Source organism: Calypte anna, chromosome 1 (assembly GCF_003957555.1).
Source record: "Calypte anna isolate BGI_N300 chromosome 1, bCalAnn1_v1.p, whole genome shotgun sequence".
NCBI classification, from domain to species: Eukaryota; Metazoa; Chordata; class Aves; order Apodiformes; family Trochilidae; genus Calypte; species Calypte anna.
Genome location: NC_044244.1, coordinates 12,085,374 through 12,106,378, shown reverse-complemented (window position 1 = coordinate 12,106,378; position 21,005 = coordinate 12,085,374). Strand labels below are relative to the sequence as shown.

Genomic DNA, 21,005 nt, shown 5'->3' with positions numbered 1-21,005 from the left:
CAGTGACAACCAGGGGCTGGCACTGGAGCCTTGTTTCCACTTGTGCTGTTGCTGTGCAGGCAAAGCACAGCAGGAAAAATGAAGGACAATATCTGACCAGCATTTCCCACCCTTCTTTTGTTCATTGCCTTTTTAATTAACAGCTCTCAAGAGCAGATAACCAGCAATGAATATAATGAGGCAACCCTATCCTTAGTCTTATGAATGTAAATGGTTCCATGGTCCAAGGTCTCTGGTTGGTCTCTCTCCTTCTGTGCTGTTGTGGGGTCTGACTGCAGCCCTTGGTCATTTGTTCTGTGAGTTATGTTCACCACTCATGAAGCAGGTTTAAGCAATTCCTTCTCCTGAGTGCAGCAGCACATTCTTTGTTGCCATGCTACTTGCTACCTCAACCCAGTTGAGGTTTTCTTTTAAGCCAATTTATTTCAGGGGTGTTTATACCATGAGCACTGGCACTGATACAGCTGCACAAGCAATGAGCTGCTGTGAGGGTGTAGAAAATCAAAGTTGGCTTTTTGGCTGCAGGGAGCGTATTGTGTGGCTACACACAGCAGTGATCATTGGCACCACCCTTGGAATTAATAGAAGCCACTTAAGCTATAAAAATGGAATTAATTCCCATTGTGTATGGAGTGGCATTAATACAATGAATGCAAATATGTAAATGGCCAACAATTATGGCCTTGAGGTGACATAGCTCTGCTGTTAGAGACCTCAATTATTTCTTATTCTTCTTTCCCACATGTGTGCATTGTGCATTTTAATTGTATAGCTTTTCCTGGCTTTCCAGCTGAAAATACAAAATCAGAAATTCAGAGTATGCAAAAGAATAATTGTGAAATAATTGTTACAACTTAGAGGAAGCAACAGATGTTTCACTTGTTGCTGGAACTCTCTGAAGGAGAACTAATTTTCCAAGTATATCAAGTACATGCTAATAAGGAACATTTTTCTCTATGCAGCAGCATAATGCTATTCCTCAAAATGTTTTTTGTGTTAGCTTAATAATGCACAGCTAAAGGATGCACTGCTGTGACCAATGTAGCAGGTTCTGCCACTACCTTTATTTTGTTTCTTTCAAATTCTATTGATTTGGGCAGTAACCTTTCGTGAAATAAAAAGCAAAATACAGTACTAGTCCTTGAAAAAAAGAATAAAACAACCCCACAACCTGTTTGTAAAAAAAAAAATATTAAAAATCTAGTTTTATTAAAGGTAAGGTTGATGCCTTGCAGAAGTTACTATTGATAATGCAGATTTAATACCTGGAGTTTGCAGGTGGGGAATATACTGAAGTGCTCCATTCTCCAGATCTGATCTTTTGAGTCAGCTTTTTCTGTGGACAGCTGTTCATCAAGATACCTTCCCAGCTCTGCAAAAGGAATACTTGCCATTGCAAGGACAAGAAAACAATGTAGAATTGATATTTTGGGGTGTGGTTTTAGTATCAAACATGAAAAAAATTTAATTCACCTTAGACATGAGGTGTCCACCTTTGACAGGGGAGGGCCATGAAGATGATCAAACCATTATCTGAACCTGCCCTGTGAGGAAGACTGCAAGAGTTAGATCTCTTTTCCTCACCGAAGAGAAGTCTCAGGAGGACCTCATCAACTTATTCCATTACTTAAAGGATAACTACAAGGAGGATTGAAGCTCTCTTTTCATAATGAGCCACACAGAGAAGACAAGGACCAACAAGTACAAATGGCCTATTTCAGCCGTAGAAGGACTTCCTGGCATAGGCAGATCTATGTTCTAAAAAATGCAAACAACCATTGTACCAGAATACAAAGTCAAGCAGGAGAGAAAAAACAACAAAGACCAACAAGCAAGGCTTCAGGACTGTTAATTACCTCTGATGCTCCTTATCAAATACAATTATATTTAGGAAAATATTTCCAGAGCCTTTGGGATCTGGCAGTGAGTGTGAGCCCAGACAACAGGCTCCTCTGCCAGGGGAGCTGCTGGATGTGCCGTGGCTTTCCCAGGCTGTGTGGACTCTTCGGAATTTTCATCTGAGGGCACCATTTCTTCTATGCTTTAAAGAGTTTGTCCTGTGCTGTACAAATGCCCTTTGTTTAATACTAGCAGCAGGATTATCAGGTTAACACATGCCTGTGATGCTACTGTTCTCAGTTGACATGGCAGAGGGAAAAATTTTAGTATTCCAATCAGGCTGGAGTGTTTCTAGTATTTTTTCACTCTCAAAAATGTACATTGAAGTCCTGCCTTCTAGGTTTAAGATGTCAGATTTAAGAAGCAGTAAATGACTGAATGTTTGATTACAAACAAATGATGTCAAAAACTTTGATGTCTGTGATCTTGCAAATAGTTCTAATGAGCATCAGTAGAATCAAACAAAAAAACAGAGATACCCCACGTGTGAGTGTCCACAGCCTGATTTAAACCAAGATGTTTGACAGCTGTTCAGGTGAATGGTGTGTCAGTCAAACAATGGTAAGTAAATGTGGTAATACAGCTATGTAGATTATCCACTCAATAAAATCAGGATTTTTTTCAATATTTTTAGAAATGTTGAGATTCTATTCCCTACTTTGAAGTAGTCATCATCAACTGACAGTTTCCTTTAAGATCTGCAGGAAATATTGGTTTTATGATGGAGCAATGTCTTAATTGTGTGAATGATCTGGGGAGGAAGGGGAAGGAGGATCATGATGTGGTTGGAAAGAACAGACACAAGGTTCACTGAGACATGGGGAATAGAGCAACATCTACTGGGTGCATGGGGGGAGAGGAAAGACTTGGGACAAGACCAAGAATTACCAGTTAGGATCTTGAGGAGAAGAGGTTTTCCCTACAGAAAGATGACATTGCCTTATTAGTTCAATGCTGAGCACATTGACAGTTGGTTTTGTTCAGAATGATAGAAACTGGGAGTAAGGCTGCAGAGAAGTACAGTTTTGCTCATATTGCATGATGTAACCTCTGCGTGGTGTAAGGAGGCAGGGGTGTAGGAGATGGAAGATGTCAGCCTGAATGCAGTACAGGTGGTTCCCTTTGAGTCTTGGTGCCCAGGTTTTCTTCCTGTGTTTCCTAGGGAGTGGGAGGAGAGGGAGATGTCGGGCCCTGGATCTTTTCTCCATGTGAGGCTGAGGTGGCTGTGGTGCACTCCTTGATGTGGATGGTTTGGAAAATCATAGAATATCTCAAGTTCAATATGACCCATAAGGACCATCAAGTCCAAGTCCCTGCTCCTCACAGGACAGCCTAAAACTAAACCATATGACCAAGCATCATCCAGATGCTCCTTGAACTCTGACGTGTGTTGCACTTTCCTGGGGAGCCTGTTCTAGTGACTGATCATCCTCTCAGTAAAGATCCTTTTCCTGAGGTCCTTTCTGAACTTTCCCTGATGCAGATTCATTCAATTCCCTTGTGTCCTCTCTGGTCACAAGACAGAGATCAGCACCTTCCCTTCTGTTGTTCCTGGTGAGGAAGTTGTACACTGTGATGAGGTTCCCCCCTCAGCCTTCTCTAAGCTGAACAAACCAAGTGACCGTAGCTGCTCCTCTTAAGTCCTGCCCTTGAGACTTTCCACCATCCTGGTTGCCCTCCTCTGGACACACTCCAATAGTCTGATGTCTTTATACTGAAGTGCCCAAAACTCCACACAGTGCTCAAGGTGGGGCAGCACCAGTACAGTGCAGAGTGGGGCCATCGCCCCCCTGGATGCACCCCAGGACAGAGTTGGCTTTTCTGGCTGCCAGGGCACATTGTTGACTCATATTCAGCTTGACACCAACCCAAACTCTCAGATCTGTTTCCCTGGTCCCAGGATTCTGGGAGCCAGGGGGCACTCACATAGCTATGAGCATGGAGAAGAAGATACCATGGGATTTGTTTTAAAAACAACCCTGGAAGGTTCCACTCTTTTGTTCTTGTATCAGAGAGACGCAGGCATCACTTCTGCCTTTTTCCTCTTCTCAGTGTTAGCAGCCATACAGCTCTGGGTAGTTGTGCCATGTACTAAAACATATGGCAAATTACTTGCCCATATGGGTTCAAAGAGGGGTGTGTGTTCAGCAGATTAAACCCCAGAACAATCAGAAGAGGAGCTTTGCATTTCAAGCTAGAGAGCATGGCAATCATCTCACATTGTCTAGACTTTCCTCTCTCTGTCATTTTTACATATTTTGAAGCAATTACATTCATTTCCTCTGGCTTCATTTCTGCCAAGATCCATCTGCAACTTAGAATTGGTTAAGAGAGCTTTTCATATTCATGGTATTAGTCACTACGAGTGCATTTGGAGCGAGGACTTTTAATGCTCCCATTGTTTTGTGTTGCAATAAATTAATTCCATTCTGGGATGGTGGTGGAAACTGGGGTTTTGATTTATCTTTGTGGATACCATAAAGGAAATGAAAAAAATAATGAAGCCAATGTTTTAAAATAATGATTAATCTCATTTGTCTTAGAAGGCAAGATCAGACATATCTGATAGAGAAAACTCATTACTTTGGCCGTAAAACCATATTAATTAAAAGACTGCGTTACAACAAAAAAAGTGAAGACAAATTTATTACATGAGTAATTTTCCTTAGAAACTAGTGAAAGTGCAGTTCTTAAGTGCAGCTGGAATTAGGGGTTAATATTCCCCTTTTCAGTTTACTGATGCTGATGGGATTTTAAACAACTTTTGACAAGTTTAAATAATGTTGCATGAATTAGCAAGCTGTCTGTCAGCAGGCAAAGGGGAGTGCTTAGATAACAGTGAAAACTCCTAACATGAGGAAGGGCTGGAAAGTAGACTTCAATCAAAACCTTTGGGTTCCTTATACTTCGCCAGCTAAAAGGGAATATTCTCTTGCCTGAAAGTAGTGATTGAGTTGCCCTTTTCACATTGGGCTAAAGCTAAAAACCTTGCTCTCGATCACTATTTTCCAAAGTAGAGAGCATGGAAAACTTTGCCATTGCGATTTTACTGCCTTAGAGCTTGGGTTCGGATTTGTCAAGAAGACAAAATTTTTAGTATAAGTAGGAGCTTGGTGCCTATTCCTGTTTGAGAGAGCAGTGAGCCATTGTAGAGGTGCTATGAAGCTCACAGAGCAGTGGCACACCACCCTCTCCCCCAGTTTTCATGTGTGTAGCTTTTTCATTTAGCTGGGAACTGATCTGGTTTATTCGTGCAACTGGTAAGTGTGCTGCTCTCTGAGTAGGTGGTTTGTTTTCTTTTTTCCAGATGTCATGAAGTTCCAGTTTGGCATGAGCTTTGGGAAGATGCTGAGGTTTGGTGGGTGCTTGGGGTTACCAGGGCAAGGCACCAGCTTGAGCACATGATGTAGACCCCCAGTTTCTGCAGGGCTTTGTGCTGCTCTTCTCTGCATCCTTGGTGATGCCAGAAGTGTCATGTGTTGCCCCCCACCCACCTCCTCTGCCCTGTGTGCACAAATGTGATATGTGTCTATGCAGAGATTTTTTCTCCTTAGTTTAAGAATTACTGCTTTCTGCCACCTTACCAAAATAGGTGTGCCTGCATGTTGCAAACCTGTATTTACCCACCAGCCTGGCTCTGTAGCAGATCTGCAGAACGGCACATTTACAGCCTTGCCAGGAGACCAAAGCCTTAAGCATTGGCTGGCAGGTGAGAATTTGACTGCAGTTCCCTCCCAAGATTTTCTCAGCAGAGTTCTTCTTCCCTTGCACTACATTGCTGTGGCTCAACTCCAGCTCAGCCCAGTACTCCCAGCTCTTGGCCCAGTTTAGCTCAATTGCCTCCAACCCAGCTGGGGTGCTGAGCTGCTCTGCTCCATCCTGCCTGCAGATGGGGACTGGAAACTACATTTTGAAGGCTCAGCTGAGCTGAGTGCTGCAGCTCGCTTCCAGAAGGCAATTACTCATCCCCTGCAAGCCAGGCTCTGCCTCCTCCCCAGAGCTGCTTCTCCTGAGGAGGGAGGGCAGTGTGTAAGGAGCAGCAGTCCCTCCCCTAGAGCTGGCTTCCCAGGTCTTCTACTGAAACACAGAAAGAACACGAGGGATCAGCAATAGATACAACTTACCAGTACAGAGCACTGTAAGAAATTGGCTCAAGTGTGTTACTGTGTACAAATACACATGCACACACACACACACACATATGTGTGTTTAGTAGGCTCTATTTTATGCATCAAACAGATAAACAAAACCATGGCCAAAGTGTCTTTCATGTTATCTATGGTGGGATGTGAAGCACCAGGGAAGGGCAGCTTGGCAAGGCTGCTTTTGATTCCCTGTGAATGATCCAGCTGATCCAACTTGCATTTGTTACACTGGTGATAAGAGATGGCTGCTGTGCATCATGGTGCTGAGCTAATGTTATGCTGCACATTCCCTTGCCAGCTCAGCTTTGGAGGTGACATGGCAATGCATGACCAAGTCACTTTGGTGGCTCTGCCTGGAGGTGCCTGGATGTCACCATGGCAGGACAGAGGGTTGCTGTACCACTCTGCACCCCTGCAGCAGTGTTTCACTTTCTATGGAGCCAATCTAGATCTTTGCATTCCAGAATGTGCAGTAGTCTTCCATTAAATGTAAGAATTACTCATTTAGGAAAGAGCTAAGGCAGAGGTCTCAGCACCAGGTCTCTGGCTTTTATATTCCTTGTTTGAAGTGGTCCAGTAGCCCTGCACTCAACAGGGGATGCTTCTCCCTGTGCTGTAATAAACAGGGCATAACAGCTGATTTCTCTTCCAGGTGTTATATGAAATTCTGTCTACCCTGAAATCAGAGGTTTATGTTTCATTTCAGTGGAGCCAAGCTTTCAGTTTTATTTCATAAGGAATTTGCTCTGATTTATATGATTAAAAGTTTTATAAAACTGGTTTTGTAAACATATATGGGTATTTTGCCCTTTTCAAAGCTTCCTAAACATGCAGGGACAGACATACCCACAAATTATGTCTGTAAGATGAGGGTGTTTTTATGACTGTAAGCAGTAATAGTAAACAGGGAGATAACCATGACAGTCTTATCCTCCCTTGCACCCCATTAGGAAGAGTCTAGAGATTAAACACATGAATGTATTTTTTCTTCCAGATTTTCAGAGTGAAAGCTTATTAACTCTCTTTGTTCACATTTGCAGAACTTTGGTATATAGATTTTGTTTGTTTGTTTTAAATCAGATGCATAAAAGTCTTTTTTTGAGTTCCTGTGAGAGAAAACCACAGACTGAGAGACATTGGACTGTTTCCTCAGCTTCCACAAAGAGATGCTCTAGGACAGTGGTGTTAGGATGCTGATGCTGCAGCTGCCCTAAGGTTCTTCAGGAGGATGGAAATCTCACATCTGTCATCAGTTCTTTAAGGTTTGTGAGTCTTGGTTTTGCACTACACTGTATGTGCTTGCCTTGCAGGATGCAGCTCTCCAGACTCTGATGATGTCAACATTTCTGGAGGAATGGCACTGCAGAAGAGCCTTGCTGGCACAGACTGTCACAGCTCATTCCATGCAGTTGTGCTCATGAATGTCAGTCTTGTGATTCATCCCAAAGTCTCTTCTTTCCTTTCATATTTCCTTGGTGTCTCTGATTTCCCACCTGCATCACCCATGATAGGCTTTACAAGCTTTAAAATGTCTTTTGTTAAATATTGAAACCTTTTCCATCACTTCGTTAGGTTTTACAGGTTCCTGAGAGACTGAATTTCCAAAGCATTTTGTGTTGAACAGCCCAAACTTTCAATCCCAGCTGGCTCACCAACCTGTAGTCTCACTCCTCCAGCAGTTACAGCCTTTGATCATCAGAATTTGTATTATGCTACTTGATTAAAGGTAGGCAGAACTCAAGGTGAGAGCAGACAGAGATTTACATTTGAAGTGATTTATTAACCTGCCATAATTTAAGGTCATGCTTGTTGCAGAATATTCTTAGTCCTGAGTTCTTCTCTCTCTTTGTGCTATCCAGTAATAGACAACTAACATTATTGGAAGAAAATAAGAATTTTGTAGTTGGTAAAAGGGATTAGGAAAAAAATTCCTTTTAGATTCCTATTCTCAAAATTGCCAGGCTACAAACACAACTGATTAAGGTATCACCTAGGTAAGAAATAAGATTTACATCTGGTGTGCCCCAACTCATACAGTACCCTTTATGTCAGTAGCAATGGAGTGTCAAACTCAGCTGTGCATGGTAGAGATATAATGCTAACTATGGACTGTGCTTGGTAATGCTGCAGCCTCCTGTTTCTTATGATATGAAAAATCCTGGCTGGCTTAATTTTAGAATAGACAAACACAGTTAAGCTGAGGTACACAGTGTACCATGACTGTAATATCCTACTCATCTGCCAATGTCACTCTCTGGTGCAGAGGGATAACAGTTTTAATCACTTTATTAACCATCCCATATCTGTCCTTAGGTAGAAAAAATTTATGCTTCTGTGTCCCCAGAGGAAGAAGGGTAGAAGGTATTGATTTCCTCTCTATGCTATAAGGACCTGCTCTTATTTCTTTGAGTTCTGGGCCTTAAAATATCCAGTGTTCTTTCAAAACAGAAAAAAAAATCATAAAGACCATTCATAGGAGAAAAAAAGAAGACCGAAAAAATAAAATAGCTCAAGAAGTCTGCAAAAATAAAGGTAGAAAAGTGTCAGGTAAGCACCTGACAGTTAGGATGACAGATTATGTGTCAGGGCAAACACATTATCAATTACCTGCTAGTTAGATGCACTACAAGATGTTTGTTTTTATGAGCCTGTGACATCCACAGTTACTTCTGGGCTGCTGTCTGAGCACTGCATTTGTTTTTTGCTTCAAAGAACTCAGGGGCAGGAGCAGGCAGGGGCCTCACAGGCAGCACAGGGAGGGCAGAAACAGACACAGGGAGGTTTGGTTTCAGCAGAACTCCTTGGGGAGAAAGGTCCTGATCCTCAGGAGAGCCTGACCACCTTCCTGCCTTGTCAGTGCAGATGGGAATCCTCTTGGTTACCCTGGAGTTCATCTGTTTCCTAACTATTCAAGGGGCTGAGTCCTGGTGCCATCTACTCTAGGCATCTGGGTGGAGATGTTTTACTCAGCTAATGAATAGCTCCAGCTGAACCCCTAGAGTTTCCTGCTGATCTCCTTCATGCAGCATGATCCTACAACTACACACAGGACATGTCTGAGATTGAAGGCATCTGGCAACATTTTAGTGGGGATTTATCTACCCTGACTTCAGAAATTAAGACATCAGATGTGACTTGGTGCTAGTAATCCTTCACACTCTTTAGAGTCAATGGAAAGTTTTGGATGCTTCTCCAGGACAAATAATTGCATCCTAAAGGTGTCAGACAAATCTCTTTCTAAAGGTGGCTATTGGTTTCCTCTGTAAAAAGCCTGGAATGAGTAACAGTAGTGTAGCTATCTAAACTTGGATGAGAAGAATGCTGTTCTTCATACATATCCAACTAGTCTCTGAACCAGGGATTGAACTAGGGACACTAAAATTCATCTTCTTAACCACTGGGCCACTGAGTATTCTCAGTCTCCATTGTATAAATGTTTACAAGGAGAGAATCCATAATGACTACTTGTGCATCTGAGCATTGCAGCATCACCATGTCAGGAAAGAAAGCTGGAGCAGAAAGCACATGTGGGCACACATTGCTCTTAAAATCTGCTGTGGCAGAATGTGGCAAGAGGGAAATTCAGCTGCAGAGCTCTTTCTCTGCCAGAGGTGATGGAGGAACCACTGCAGATATGCAGCAGTGTCTGTTATGTGTAAAGTCCTTAACCAAAGGACACAATGCTGGAAGAATTATTTTCTCTCTTCTTCCTATGATCCTGTAGGGTCCATAACTGCCTTTTGTAACTTCTTGCTTGCTTGTGCTGTCACCCTGTGCAGGTGTTTTCATGTTATGTTTTTTGCATGCCCTATAAACAAGTTCCTCCCAGCTTTTGAGGTTGCATTCCTTGTGTGCCCACTAATTGGTAATTTGTACTTTGTGTTTGTGACCTTGGGATCCCAGTGTCATCCTGTTCCTGTAGTGTATCCTTTGGGGAGTTCCTCTGCTGCCATCCTACATTCATGTTTTCAGAGCTTCTTGCTATACAGCACAGACTTATCCACTGATTACCAATTCTCAGTATTGATTAAGGCTATGTGTCCTTTGAATTCTTGATTGTGACCCTCTACAAAATAGTTTTAATGCTGGAAGAAATAGAAAACCTCAAAAAAGTCTGTTTCAGATTGGAAATGTAGTTAAAAAGTCATTGCATAATGAACTCACTGAGAGGAAATTACAGAACTTCATGGCTGAGAAGTCTTATCCTTGTGAAACAGACCTCAGCTGGTGTTAGGTTGACCAGCTACCAGACAGATAGCAGCCTGAGGGAGGATTTTTTTTCGAAGCCAAAACTCAGCTAAACTAAAAGGTTGGGGTTTTTTATAACTTGATTTTCTATTTCTACTTTTATAAATTTACCTAGTTGTAGTTTTCTTTACTAAAATCCGTTGGGTTACTTAGGTTGTAGGTCAGTCTATGTAACTGTGCTGCTATGATCTGAGTTTTTATGATTTGGTAGTTTCTTCTGTGTTAGTTTTATTCCATGTTATCTTGCTTTGATTCCATTAGACATCATAAAATATCTGGTAGTTCCCTAAGGTTACATACTTACAAAGTAATTTACAATGATTTCCTAAAGTGATGTGATATTAGCTAATTTTAAGAATTCTATTACTACATATATTATTTATGACTTAAAGGACAAAATTGTTTCCTCTTAAAATATTACATGCTTTATTATGTTGGTGAATCACTTTTCTACTGAAAGACGCCAGTAGAAAATACAATGTTTGCACTTTCTCTTAATGCTCACTGCTAAAGCTCAGAAGATCAGCACTGGGTTATAGAGTCTGTTTTCTCTTGCCTATAAATATTTCTGTGTACAGGGCAGAAGTTCTTTAGCAGTGGCCCAGTCCCAGGCAGCCTGGCAGCAAGTGTGCCAAGGGCTGGAGTGATCACAAAGCTCACACATCTCAGTTGTCTTTCTCAGCAGAGAGGAGGTGAGGAAGAGTCAGCACCAGCAACAGAGCTGCCTGCTCCTCTCTGCTTCAGGTGTCTGTATGGTGCTCGTGCTGTGTTCAAGGGCACAAAGCAGAAGGACAGAAGTACAATTCTTACTTTCCCCCTCTTCCCCATAGAGTAACTCCCACCTTTCCTCTATCCTATAAAGCCTGGCCATGGGCAGCTTTTCAGCATACAAAGGCTGCCTCCAACTGCAAGAAAAGGGAGTAAGAGATGCTATTAAAATGAGTGGGTCGGTTCATACTTTTCATTTCATATGCTACAACTGCCTTTTTGCTTTTTTTAATCTATTACTTCAATGCAGTCTTTTATAAAAATGATCTAATGGTTCCTCACTGTCCCTCAGGCTACGCTGACCAAAATTCCAGTTCTTGGTAGCTTAATGCAAGAGTAGTTACTACTGTTGTATAATGACAGCCCATACCACCCCTGCTTTGACTTGTGAGGCCCACATATTCCACCTGAGCCTGCAATGTTTACATGGCCAGTCCTGGATCAGATGTCCCCTGCTACTTTTCTCAATGGCCAGGTCACCAGGAGGCAATCCAGACTTGGATGGTAAAAATCAGTCTCTGATTCTGCAGCACAGTTTGCCCCAGGCAAGCCTGCTCATGGGTTGGTGGTGGCAGAGCTGTATGCTGCTGTGCACAGTATTTACTGAGTCCTTCTGGAGTGACATAAATGCCTGAAATGAAGGAGGAAATCAGGGAGGATTTGTCACTAGGTTGGTCCATCATTTTTACTCCTTTTGGACTTCAGCAGCTTCATAAACAATGGGAATTGCAGAGCAGAGCATGGGCACTTGAGTGGGAAGTTTTGACTAAGAGTGGAGAGCTCTGGTGGCATCCAGGACCAAGGCACCTGGCACCTTGTCACCTCCAGCCCCACTGCTGGCTGCTTGCTGGCATTTTGCTGTAGCTAATGAAGGTCAGGGATACAGTGCTTCTAAAGCTGAAATATGAATAATTGCTCTGTAATTTGCAAAACACTTCAGCAATCAGTCTTAAAACCACTAACTATTAAACTTTCTGAATTTATTTCAGAGCCATTTACTCTGGGAAGGAAATGCTAATCCAAGAACATAATGGAGCTATAAATCTGTGAAGCAGAGACCTACTTGTTAACCTCAGGGGACTGAAGGTATGGAGGGGTCAATTCAGGCTGCATTTGCATTTGTGTGCCAGCATGAAAAACCTTCAATATAAAGAGAACAGGATGAGAGAAGAGAGGGGGGAATTGGGCAGAGGCTGCCCACAGGGGGTGAGGTTGCTGATCCTCCAGAGATGCTTTATGAGCAGAGCCTGAGATTTTTCAGTTTTGTTAAATGTGAAGCCTACTTACTATGTTTGGATGTGAAGGCAGAGCAGAAGCATTGCTGAAGCTGCCCTCTCTTGGGAGAGTGCCTTGCTGGAGATCAATATGGCACATGAATTAGTGGCCAAGTTGAGGGGGCTGTACATCCGAAAAGAGGGTCATGGGATAAACTGTTGTGATTAGAAAACAACCTTTTTCTCCTCAGGCTAGTTTGGGGCTTGTCCTGCAGGATGATAATTGCTGGGAGGTGTCACAAGGTAGGACTCAGTGTCATGTGCCAAAGTATGCAGAGGTGCTCGTGGCCTGGGCTTGTGACCCGCTCTCAGTTGGATCTCTGTGGCTCTGGGTGCAGCAGGGATGGTAATGGTGGGAAAGTTGTATGGGAAGGTGCCTCCAAAAAGCTTTGTGACCTGCTGCACCATACCACAGGGTTTGTCTCTGCCAGCAACCACCCTGAGAAGCTGTGCAGTACCAGGGATGCAGGAGACAGGAATCATTCAGGAGGAGGTGCATGCTTGCATTCATCTTTTCTGGGGTTATATGAAAGAGTAATCAATTGGTATTGTTTGTGATGTTGGAGGTTTGAGAGGTATTCTGAAAAATTCTGTACTAACACATTACAGAGCTCTGTATTGCCTGCTGGGATTATTTCTCAAAACTTTTGGAGTGAGTGAAGTGCTAATTGGAATAGGTGTTGCATGCATGGTAAGCTTTGTGGACTGTGCAGGAAAGGGTCTGATTTTCTTCCTGAATTAAATAGGTACCTAAATGTAGCTCTTTGTACTCGCTGGTTTAGAGACAGGGTGAACAATTTTCTGGTTTAAGGACTGCAATTCTTTAAATAATTTAGCTAAAGCTCTTGGCATAGTTTTTAATTACTTTGGGGAAGTGCAAACACCAAAATTCATTAATTTCATACATACATATGAATAGAAACTTCAGTGCCCTAGGCAGCCCTGCTGCCTGGTGATGGAAGGGGAGGATGTTTTGCCCAGCTTGCCTGTTTTTTGCTACTTTTGAGCAAAGGACAACCCAGGAATCAAACTCTTCCTTTTGTGTATAGTGTTCTAAAAGCCCTGTAGAAATTCAGTTGACTTGGTGACAGCAATGGCCAAAATTTACTGGAAGGGGAGGGATAGGAGGACACTAGTGTTGTGGCCTCACTCCTGATGGGTCTCCTGTTGTAGCTGTGGCTCTGTGGTTGCTCAGAACCTCTCTTCCACTTGCAGCATCACAGGGGCTCTCACCCTAGGTTTGCATTTGGCTTTCATGTTTTAGTCACTCCTCCCACTGCTTGCACATCTACAGTGTCTTTAGGTGGATGACAGGGCTGCCCCTTGGTGGTACACAGCAGTCCAAGGGCACAGAGAGAAAGAGCAGCATCACAGCAGTGGGATTGATATCTTTCCCTCATTGCAGGGAAGGAATCACTGCTGCCAGGTTGTCACTGCAGTGCCAGAGCATTGCTGAGGCTGCTCAACACAGCAGCAACCTCTGGAGAAACTGAGCATGAGTGTGGAAGAGCCCATAAGCACCCTGGATTTGCCTGGGAGGGCAAAGGACAGTGTGAACTCCTCTCCTCTGGCACCATCCCACTCCTTGTGTTGAGCCAGGCCTTTTACTTAAATACATTTTTTTATTTTTAATTGCAACCACAGAATATTCTTTCCTCCTGTCCACAAAACTTGCAGTGCTATGTTGCAGCATTTGCAGTGTTTCATAGGTCATGGTTTTTCATTTTTAAGCTTGGAGAAGTTGAAAATAGAGCAGGTCAGGAATCGCTGAATGCCCTGGCACTCTTTCTCTTTCTCACCATACCCTTTGATGCTTATTGTTTCAGTTTAAATATCTCCTACCTTCAAAAGACTTCCAGCAGTTCCTTTGCACAACAGCTCTCTATAACAGTCTGCATCCTTATGTGTTTTTGTTTGTTTATTTGTTTTTCTTGAGGGGGACAGCCACCCATCTTGGACACACATATTTGGGAAGTTCCTGAGTGGGAGTGGGAGGTGGTGCTCCAGGTCTCTGTGTGGGTATTTGTGTACTGGTGTTCCCCCAGCTGCTTCAAAGAGAGATATTTGTAACTTGTAAGCCAAACACCCCTTTCAACTAATTGAACTGGCACTAAAGGGAAGGAAGGATAGAACATCATTTATAGACTGTCTATAATTCAGAGACATAATTCATTGCTTACATTCTTGTCTTCATGACATATTTTGGAAAAAACAGCTCCAAGCTTAGGTACCAGCTATGGAGAGAAATGTGTGATCATATAACTGCTGTTAGAAATACTGAGAAAAATATCTGGGGACCAGAAGATGGGGCTGAACATGCCTGCCTTGGGAGGGTACATACAGAGCTTATGGGCACTTATTTCTCTGAAACTTATTTGGGTGGTGGGAAGAGGCTGTTGCTCCAAGGGTGAGGTTGGTCTTGGATGCTGAGCAAGGGACCAGCAGGTTGGCCAGGGAGGGGCTTGGGGCATAGTTGATGTTTGAGTCCAGCCCCCCCCCTGAAGCACAGGTGTTGCTGCCCAGAGACTCCACTGGATTTGGCTGTAATGGCTCATTGGAAAAGCTCACCATTGTGGTGACAGCTGGGAAAAGAAAGGTGATGTATGGCCTTGACATGATAAATGGAGAAACATCCTTGAGAGTCCTTGAGTTTAACAGATGTGGGGGTGGGAGCCCTGCATGACACAGCTATGGAACTTTTCCTCAAGTCCTCTTTTAAACAGTCGTGGTAGTAGGCAGCCTGCCTTGCCTCTGTGGCCCTTTTAGCAACAATTACAGAAAATATCCTAGGTGTCAAGGGGACAAAAGTGAGGAAGGACTCCTTTGGAGATTAACAGAAGTGAACTATGAAGTAAATCCCTAATGAGATCAGTCATCCCTGGGTAAGTCCAAAGCTTTCTCTAACTTTGAGCTCCATGGCAGGATACCAAGAAACTTTTCCCCTTCACACCAAAGCTTCCCTCCAAGAGAGGAGAAACATGGAAGGCAACATCCTCATTAGCTGAGGTGTTCTCTGCTACTTACACCTCTGCAGTTCTGGCCCCAGGTTTCTGCTCCAGCACAAAAGGAGCACAGTGACTAAGACAGAAATTTGCCTGCAGCCTCGTCTGTCCTTACCTTTAAAATGAAATTGAAGACTTCCAACAGTGATCATAGTGTAGTGCAGCCATAAAACCTGACCTGGGTGCTTGGATATTTATCAGTACATACATTTACCCATAACAGCATTGAAGAAGAAACATTAATTCTACTTACAAAGGGAGCTACTGGATGTGGATAGTGGTAGCATAAGTAATCAGTAACTGCTGCTAGTTTCTGGAGGCCAAGGCAGATGATCTGAGTTGACCTTCAATACAAGGTGTGGGGTATATCTATAAGTTTATATGACCCCCAGATTTATGTTAATGACTTGGCCAGGGTCAGTAACTGGTCATGACACATTTCAAGGTAGGCAAGGTAAAGGTTGAGAGTGTAAGCTAAAAGTCTAAGGTAGAGGTTTAGAGTGGCAGCTGGTGAGAGAAGGTCAGAAGGATGAGGAAAAAAGAGGAAAACGAAGTTCTGAGGGACAGAAGGGGAAAATGGAGAATGGAAGAATCAATCCACTGAAAGACAGCAGGACTTATCTTAGAGTTAGGATTAAGAACAAAAGCAGTAGGGATATGTGAAAAAAGGGGAGAGATGGATGGATGGATGGATGGATGGATGGATGGATGGAAGATGTGGTGCTGTGGGCATCTAAGATGCAGAGGAGACTAAGCATGAAATGTTCATGTGCAGGAGAGATGGCACAAAACAGGCTGAAGATGATCTTTGATGGAAAGGAGAAATTCTTGCCAATGGTGGCTGGCTGCACATTCAGACAGGAGACAGAAAATATCAGGTAAGAAATGGGTCAATGCTTGAACTTCTGTATCAATTCCTAGCAATCAGTTATCCACAGTGGTGCTAAATTGTTGGCTGCTTTATCACTGAGGCCTGATGTGTAGATGTGTAATGTCTACTAATGTCCCTTCTGTTAAGAGGAAGTTCGTGCAGCCTGTGCTAAGTTGAACCTACATGAAGAGTGATGGCAGTCCAGAGGCTTTCTGGAAGGAAAGATGACATCTTTGGCAAGACCTTGTTAAATTTTCTGGCTTTTTAAATTACACTTGCTTGAAGTTCTTCTCTTCCAGGCCCTGCCGTTTGTGCACTTCCTAAAGCTACTGAGTAGAAAACTACATGGAGAGGGAGCAAGCCCCAGAGACATCATTTACCACTGATAAAGAAAAGGGCTGCACCAATTAATTTTTTTGCCAAAAATCCCCCCCAAATTTACATTGCTGATCATCTGCAGGCAAGCTTACTTAAACTGATGCATTAGATTTCAGAGCAGAGAATCAGCATCAAAATAAACAGTTTCCTGTGTTATTGTGTGGGTATGAAAAAATAGATTGAAGGGACTCATAAGAATGGCAATGCAAAAGCTGTACTTCTTTGTTTAAAGTAGAAATAACATGTTATTAACAGTAAAAGTTAGACTGGGCAGAATTCCATGGTAGGTGAGGCTACATTGGCTTCAAGACACTTCCCTGGGCACCTCTGGATCTGGATTGTGCCCACACTCAGATTCCTGATCATGAAAATGGTACCTATTTAAAAGAAAGAAAATTTTTTTCTAGTACTAAAGATTCTTCAAGTTTGTTACGTGCTTATTGTAAGGAAAATGATGTTACTAGTTCAGCTGGTTGAAGTTTCTTACACAGAACATTAATCTTCTAAAAAACGAGGCTTTGAAGGAACTGATTCAGGGTGTGTGAAGGCGACTTGTTAGTGGTTGAAGAAAATTTTATTTTAAAGAAAGAGGAAATATTTATTTTTAAAAATGTCATATTTGTGGCTAAAATATTGGTAGTATTCCAGACAGAGCATCTTGCTGAGCCTACAGTCTGTACACTGGTAATGTATTTAACCCAGCTGCAGGTAAGGAGCATTTTTCTCTTCTGTTCAATGAGGGATGGGTTAGGCCCCAGAGAGCTGGCTGGTTACCATTATTTTCACACCCATATGATGTTTTCTGGCACTGATTCTGCAAACTAAACTGGAAATGAAATTATACTCCTTTCACCCAGCTTGTAAACAAACCTTTCGAGGGCTAGTTAGAGCTGCTAAATTCCGTTTTTATATATGGTGTACACTCAGAAGTTGTCTCTCAGTGCTGGAAGTCTGGCTACCCCAGTCCTCTGTCTCCTGGGATGGAGAATAAGAATACAGGTTTCTCCACCAAAGGAGAGATTTCTCTGCATCTGTGTAGCCTCATACACCTTGACTTGGTTATACAGCGTTTGTTTGGTCACCTGTATATATATTCATAAATTGTACCTCTCCTTGGAGTAAGAAATCAAAATGGAATATTCATTTTTTATAATGCAGTAATTAATTCTGCTCATATGCATGCAAATGATTCTTTCTTAGTATAATACTGAACCTTGTTACTCAAAGTAACACAGACTATGTATGATTACAAAAAAAAAAAAAAGATTTTTTTGGATATATATTTTATTTGACAGTGGTTTAGAATATCATACAGTAAACAAGATTTCTGTAAAAGTTAATTTATCCATAGTGGTGCGTTTCATAAAAATAGTTGCTCACTTACAGCCTTTCTGTGACTATTAATACATGGAATTATATTTATAGAGATAGAGCTGTACAGGGTAAATTCACAGCTAACACTACACAGAAATATTATTTGGAATGGGGTTTAGATGATGTGCTGTCTTCACAGGTTATTGATTACAGCCGCATAAAGCAATTACTGCACAAGGAGTAGCTGTGAACTGTGCAAATTAGAGTTTATGCAAGCATAATCTCAACTGTTTTTCAGATTTCATTGTTTGCTTTCTTTATACATAAAAATAAGATACTGGGACATGCATCTACACTACAGAAGCATTGCCCAAAACCAGATTGAATAAATTAATGGCAAATTATATTGACTTCTAGTTCAGGGGATAAAGATTTTTTCCCATTAAATAAGAGTTTTATAAACAGCTACATGGTCTTGTGCTTTTTTAGAAATTATAAATGTTTTTTTCTTTCTAAATAAAAATTGTTTGAAAGCTGCAAAATCCTTGACTTGAGGCTTTTCAAATAATTGGACAGGAAAAAACATGCCTATAAATTTCTCAGTCCAGTGCAATGTTTGAGGCATACAGTAATGTGCTAATTTCTTGGAACAAAGCCAATCTCAATCTAATTTTTCAGCAGAGCATGTGAGGAACTAAGATTGCTAGAGAACAATGATTTTTAAATATGAATTTTTGACAGTACTTAGCTTTATGAAATTTCTTTTTAATTACCAATGAATTATTGCCCAGGATTTTGTTTTAATTTTGACAAACAAATAAGCATATGCACAATTACACAGATACACACACATATCTTTTTGAAACAAGATAATGACTGATAGACTGAACTTGGAGTTATTTCCTGTGAAGGCAGACTGGAATGTTTACCTGGCACTTAAGGCTTGAAATTTAAAATAGACAAGCAAGAAAGGTAAAACCAAAAATGTTAAAAAAAAAAAAAAACCAAAACAAAAAACCAAACTTAAAAAATGGAGGTAGGAAAGAAATGATAAAATGGAAACTGTTTAAAAAATGGAAATATATTGAATTTACTGAATGAGGACACCGACAACTGTATTTCAGAAACCAGTCTAATTATAGTTAACTTGTGCCTGAAAGGCACCTGCTCTGCCAAACTGAGGGGATGAGAGTGTCCTAAATAAATGCAGATAATATGAAACATAGCACTGTTGATAAGTGAAGCTCTCGTTTTCTGCAGGAGGGAAAGGCCTTTCCTTAAGGAAACTGCAGCTTTTTCTCTGTAGCACTCTTCCTTTCATAGCAATGGCCTTGCAGACATCTGGGTTTTGAACTTGACCAATTGGTTTGCGTGCTACCTCACGGGGCTTGGGGAACCTGTAGTAAAATCACTTTTGAGAATAATTTGCAAGTACAACTCCACCCTAACTCCTTTCCAATGTACAGAAACATGATTTGTTCACAAAAATGGCAGTAGAAATGGTATCACAGAAACTAATCCACTGGATTCCCCACTCCTCCCGTAGCTCCCAGTGAACTATGCTACCGGGTATCACGTGGAATATCTCGAAGTGTTAACAGTGAAGACATGTCATGGGTGTACAGTTCCAAACGATGCTTCAAAGAAACCCTTTAACCCCTGTCTAGATATGTTGAGAACAATTTATTTACAACATTTTAGCTCCATGAAAAGATCCTCTCTCGGTTTCAGCTTGCTCCGTGCAGTTTTATTTAAGGCGATGTTCCAGTTTGTGATTGCTCTAACTTGTTCCAGTTTCTTGATATAAAGTTTGAATGAAATCCAAGTCCTTCATGCAGTGGGGAAAAAAAATGCTAAAGCTACACTGCACTATCGTTCTCTGATGTACTGTCCTTCATATTGTTTTGGTTTCTTCCATAGCTGCCAAAGTCCCTAAAATGGAACTGGGACTTTAGGGTCGATTTTAAATCTCTGTGTTGACTATATGCTTTTGAACTTATTAGATAGTGTGCACATTGTCATGGAATTACACACTAATGTTTTCATTCCTCAATGCTTTGTGTATATGTGTGATAGTTAAAATAAATTAAAACGAACCAATGTGAGACAAAAACTAAGAAGAATGTTCTGCGTCAGCTTGAGACAGTTAGAGGGCAACAGTCCCTTGCTCATCTGCTCATGGCAGAAGTACCAGACTTCAGGACGCTAGGTAGCTTATCTGAGCCAGGGATTTTCCACGGCCCTGGGGACACCGTTGCCTTTCGAACTGTGGTGTTGGTGCTGCGAGTGCTAATGGGGTGGAGATGTCCCTTCCTGGGGAACTCGCTGGGTTTCCCATCAGGGTCCCTCTGGCTGTGGTCCATATCACTTCCAGGTGAGCTGCAGCGGTTGCTGCTGTACGTCTTGATAGCACCTGTATCAAGCTTGACATGGTCGCATGCTGCAGCTGACTTTTTCTCACTGGTATTTGTGGATTTGTGATCTTTTTTGTTAAGAGATCCTCCTCTCTTGCTTTCCGCTTTCCTCAGCCTCCCAAACTGTTCATCACTGCTCCCAGCACACATGTGCTCTCTGGCGCCAGCCTCGATCAGAACGCTGTGTCCCACCGCTTTGCTTTCTGAGGTGGGCCTGCCACCATCAGTGCTCTTATTTTTGCCTTCTGAATATCCTTTCCAAGAAACTTCTTCGTGCTTTGACCTGTCTACCTTTTTAGGACTCGCTGACCTTTCTCTTTGTTCTCCTAACCTTTTTTTTTTGTGACCGTTCACCGAAAGCTCCTTTGGTTTCCTTACATCGTGTTCCCTCTTGATTTCCCATGTTGCCTCTGGGCTTATCTGGTGAGAAGGGTCAGAGGGTGGGGCTATGTGTGATGAAGATAATGGTGAGATTATGTCATCGAGGGAAAGAGCTACTTCCGGCAGACCTGGGGAGGTGGCAGAGGGAGCACTCCAGGAGTTTGGTTCGTCTGTGGTAACAACAAAGAGAAGGGAGTTAAGGGCATGTTCAGCAGCACCAGTGTGTATTGCACAGGCATGTGTATTCTGAGCACCATCAACACCCAAAACACAAACCAGAATTAAACTCCTCTGTTCTAGTTGAAGCAAAA

The 21,005-nt window shown here is 42.2% G+C and overlaps 1 protein-coding gene across 1 annotated transcript in view; it reads right to left on the bottom strand.

Moving 5' to 3' along the window:
• Window positions 1-20,067: 20,067 nt before the first annotated feature.
• The window catches only part of MAGI2 (membrane associated guanylate kinase, WW and PDZ domain containing 2), a 694,450-nt gene continuing 693,512 nt past the window's right edge, over window positions 20,068-21,005 (bottom strand). The window contains exon 22 of the mRNA XM_008493015.2: window positions 20,068-20,864. Within this exon, the coding sequence (XP_008491237.2) occupies window positions 20,068-20,864 (797 nt within the window). The remainder of the gene's footprint in view (window positions 20,865-21,005) is intronic.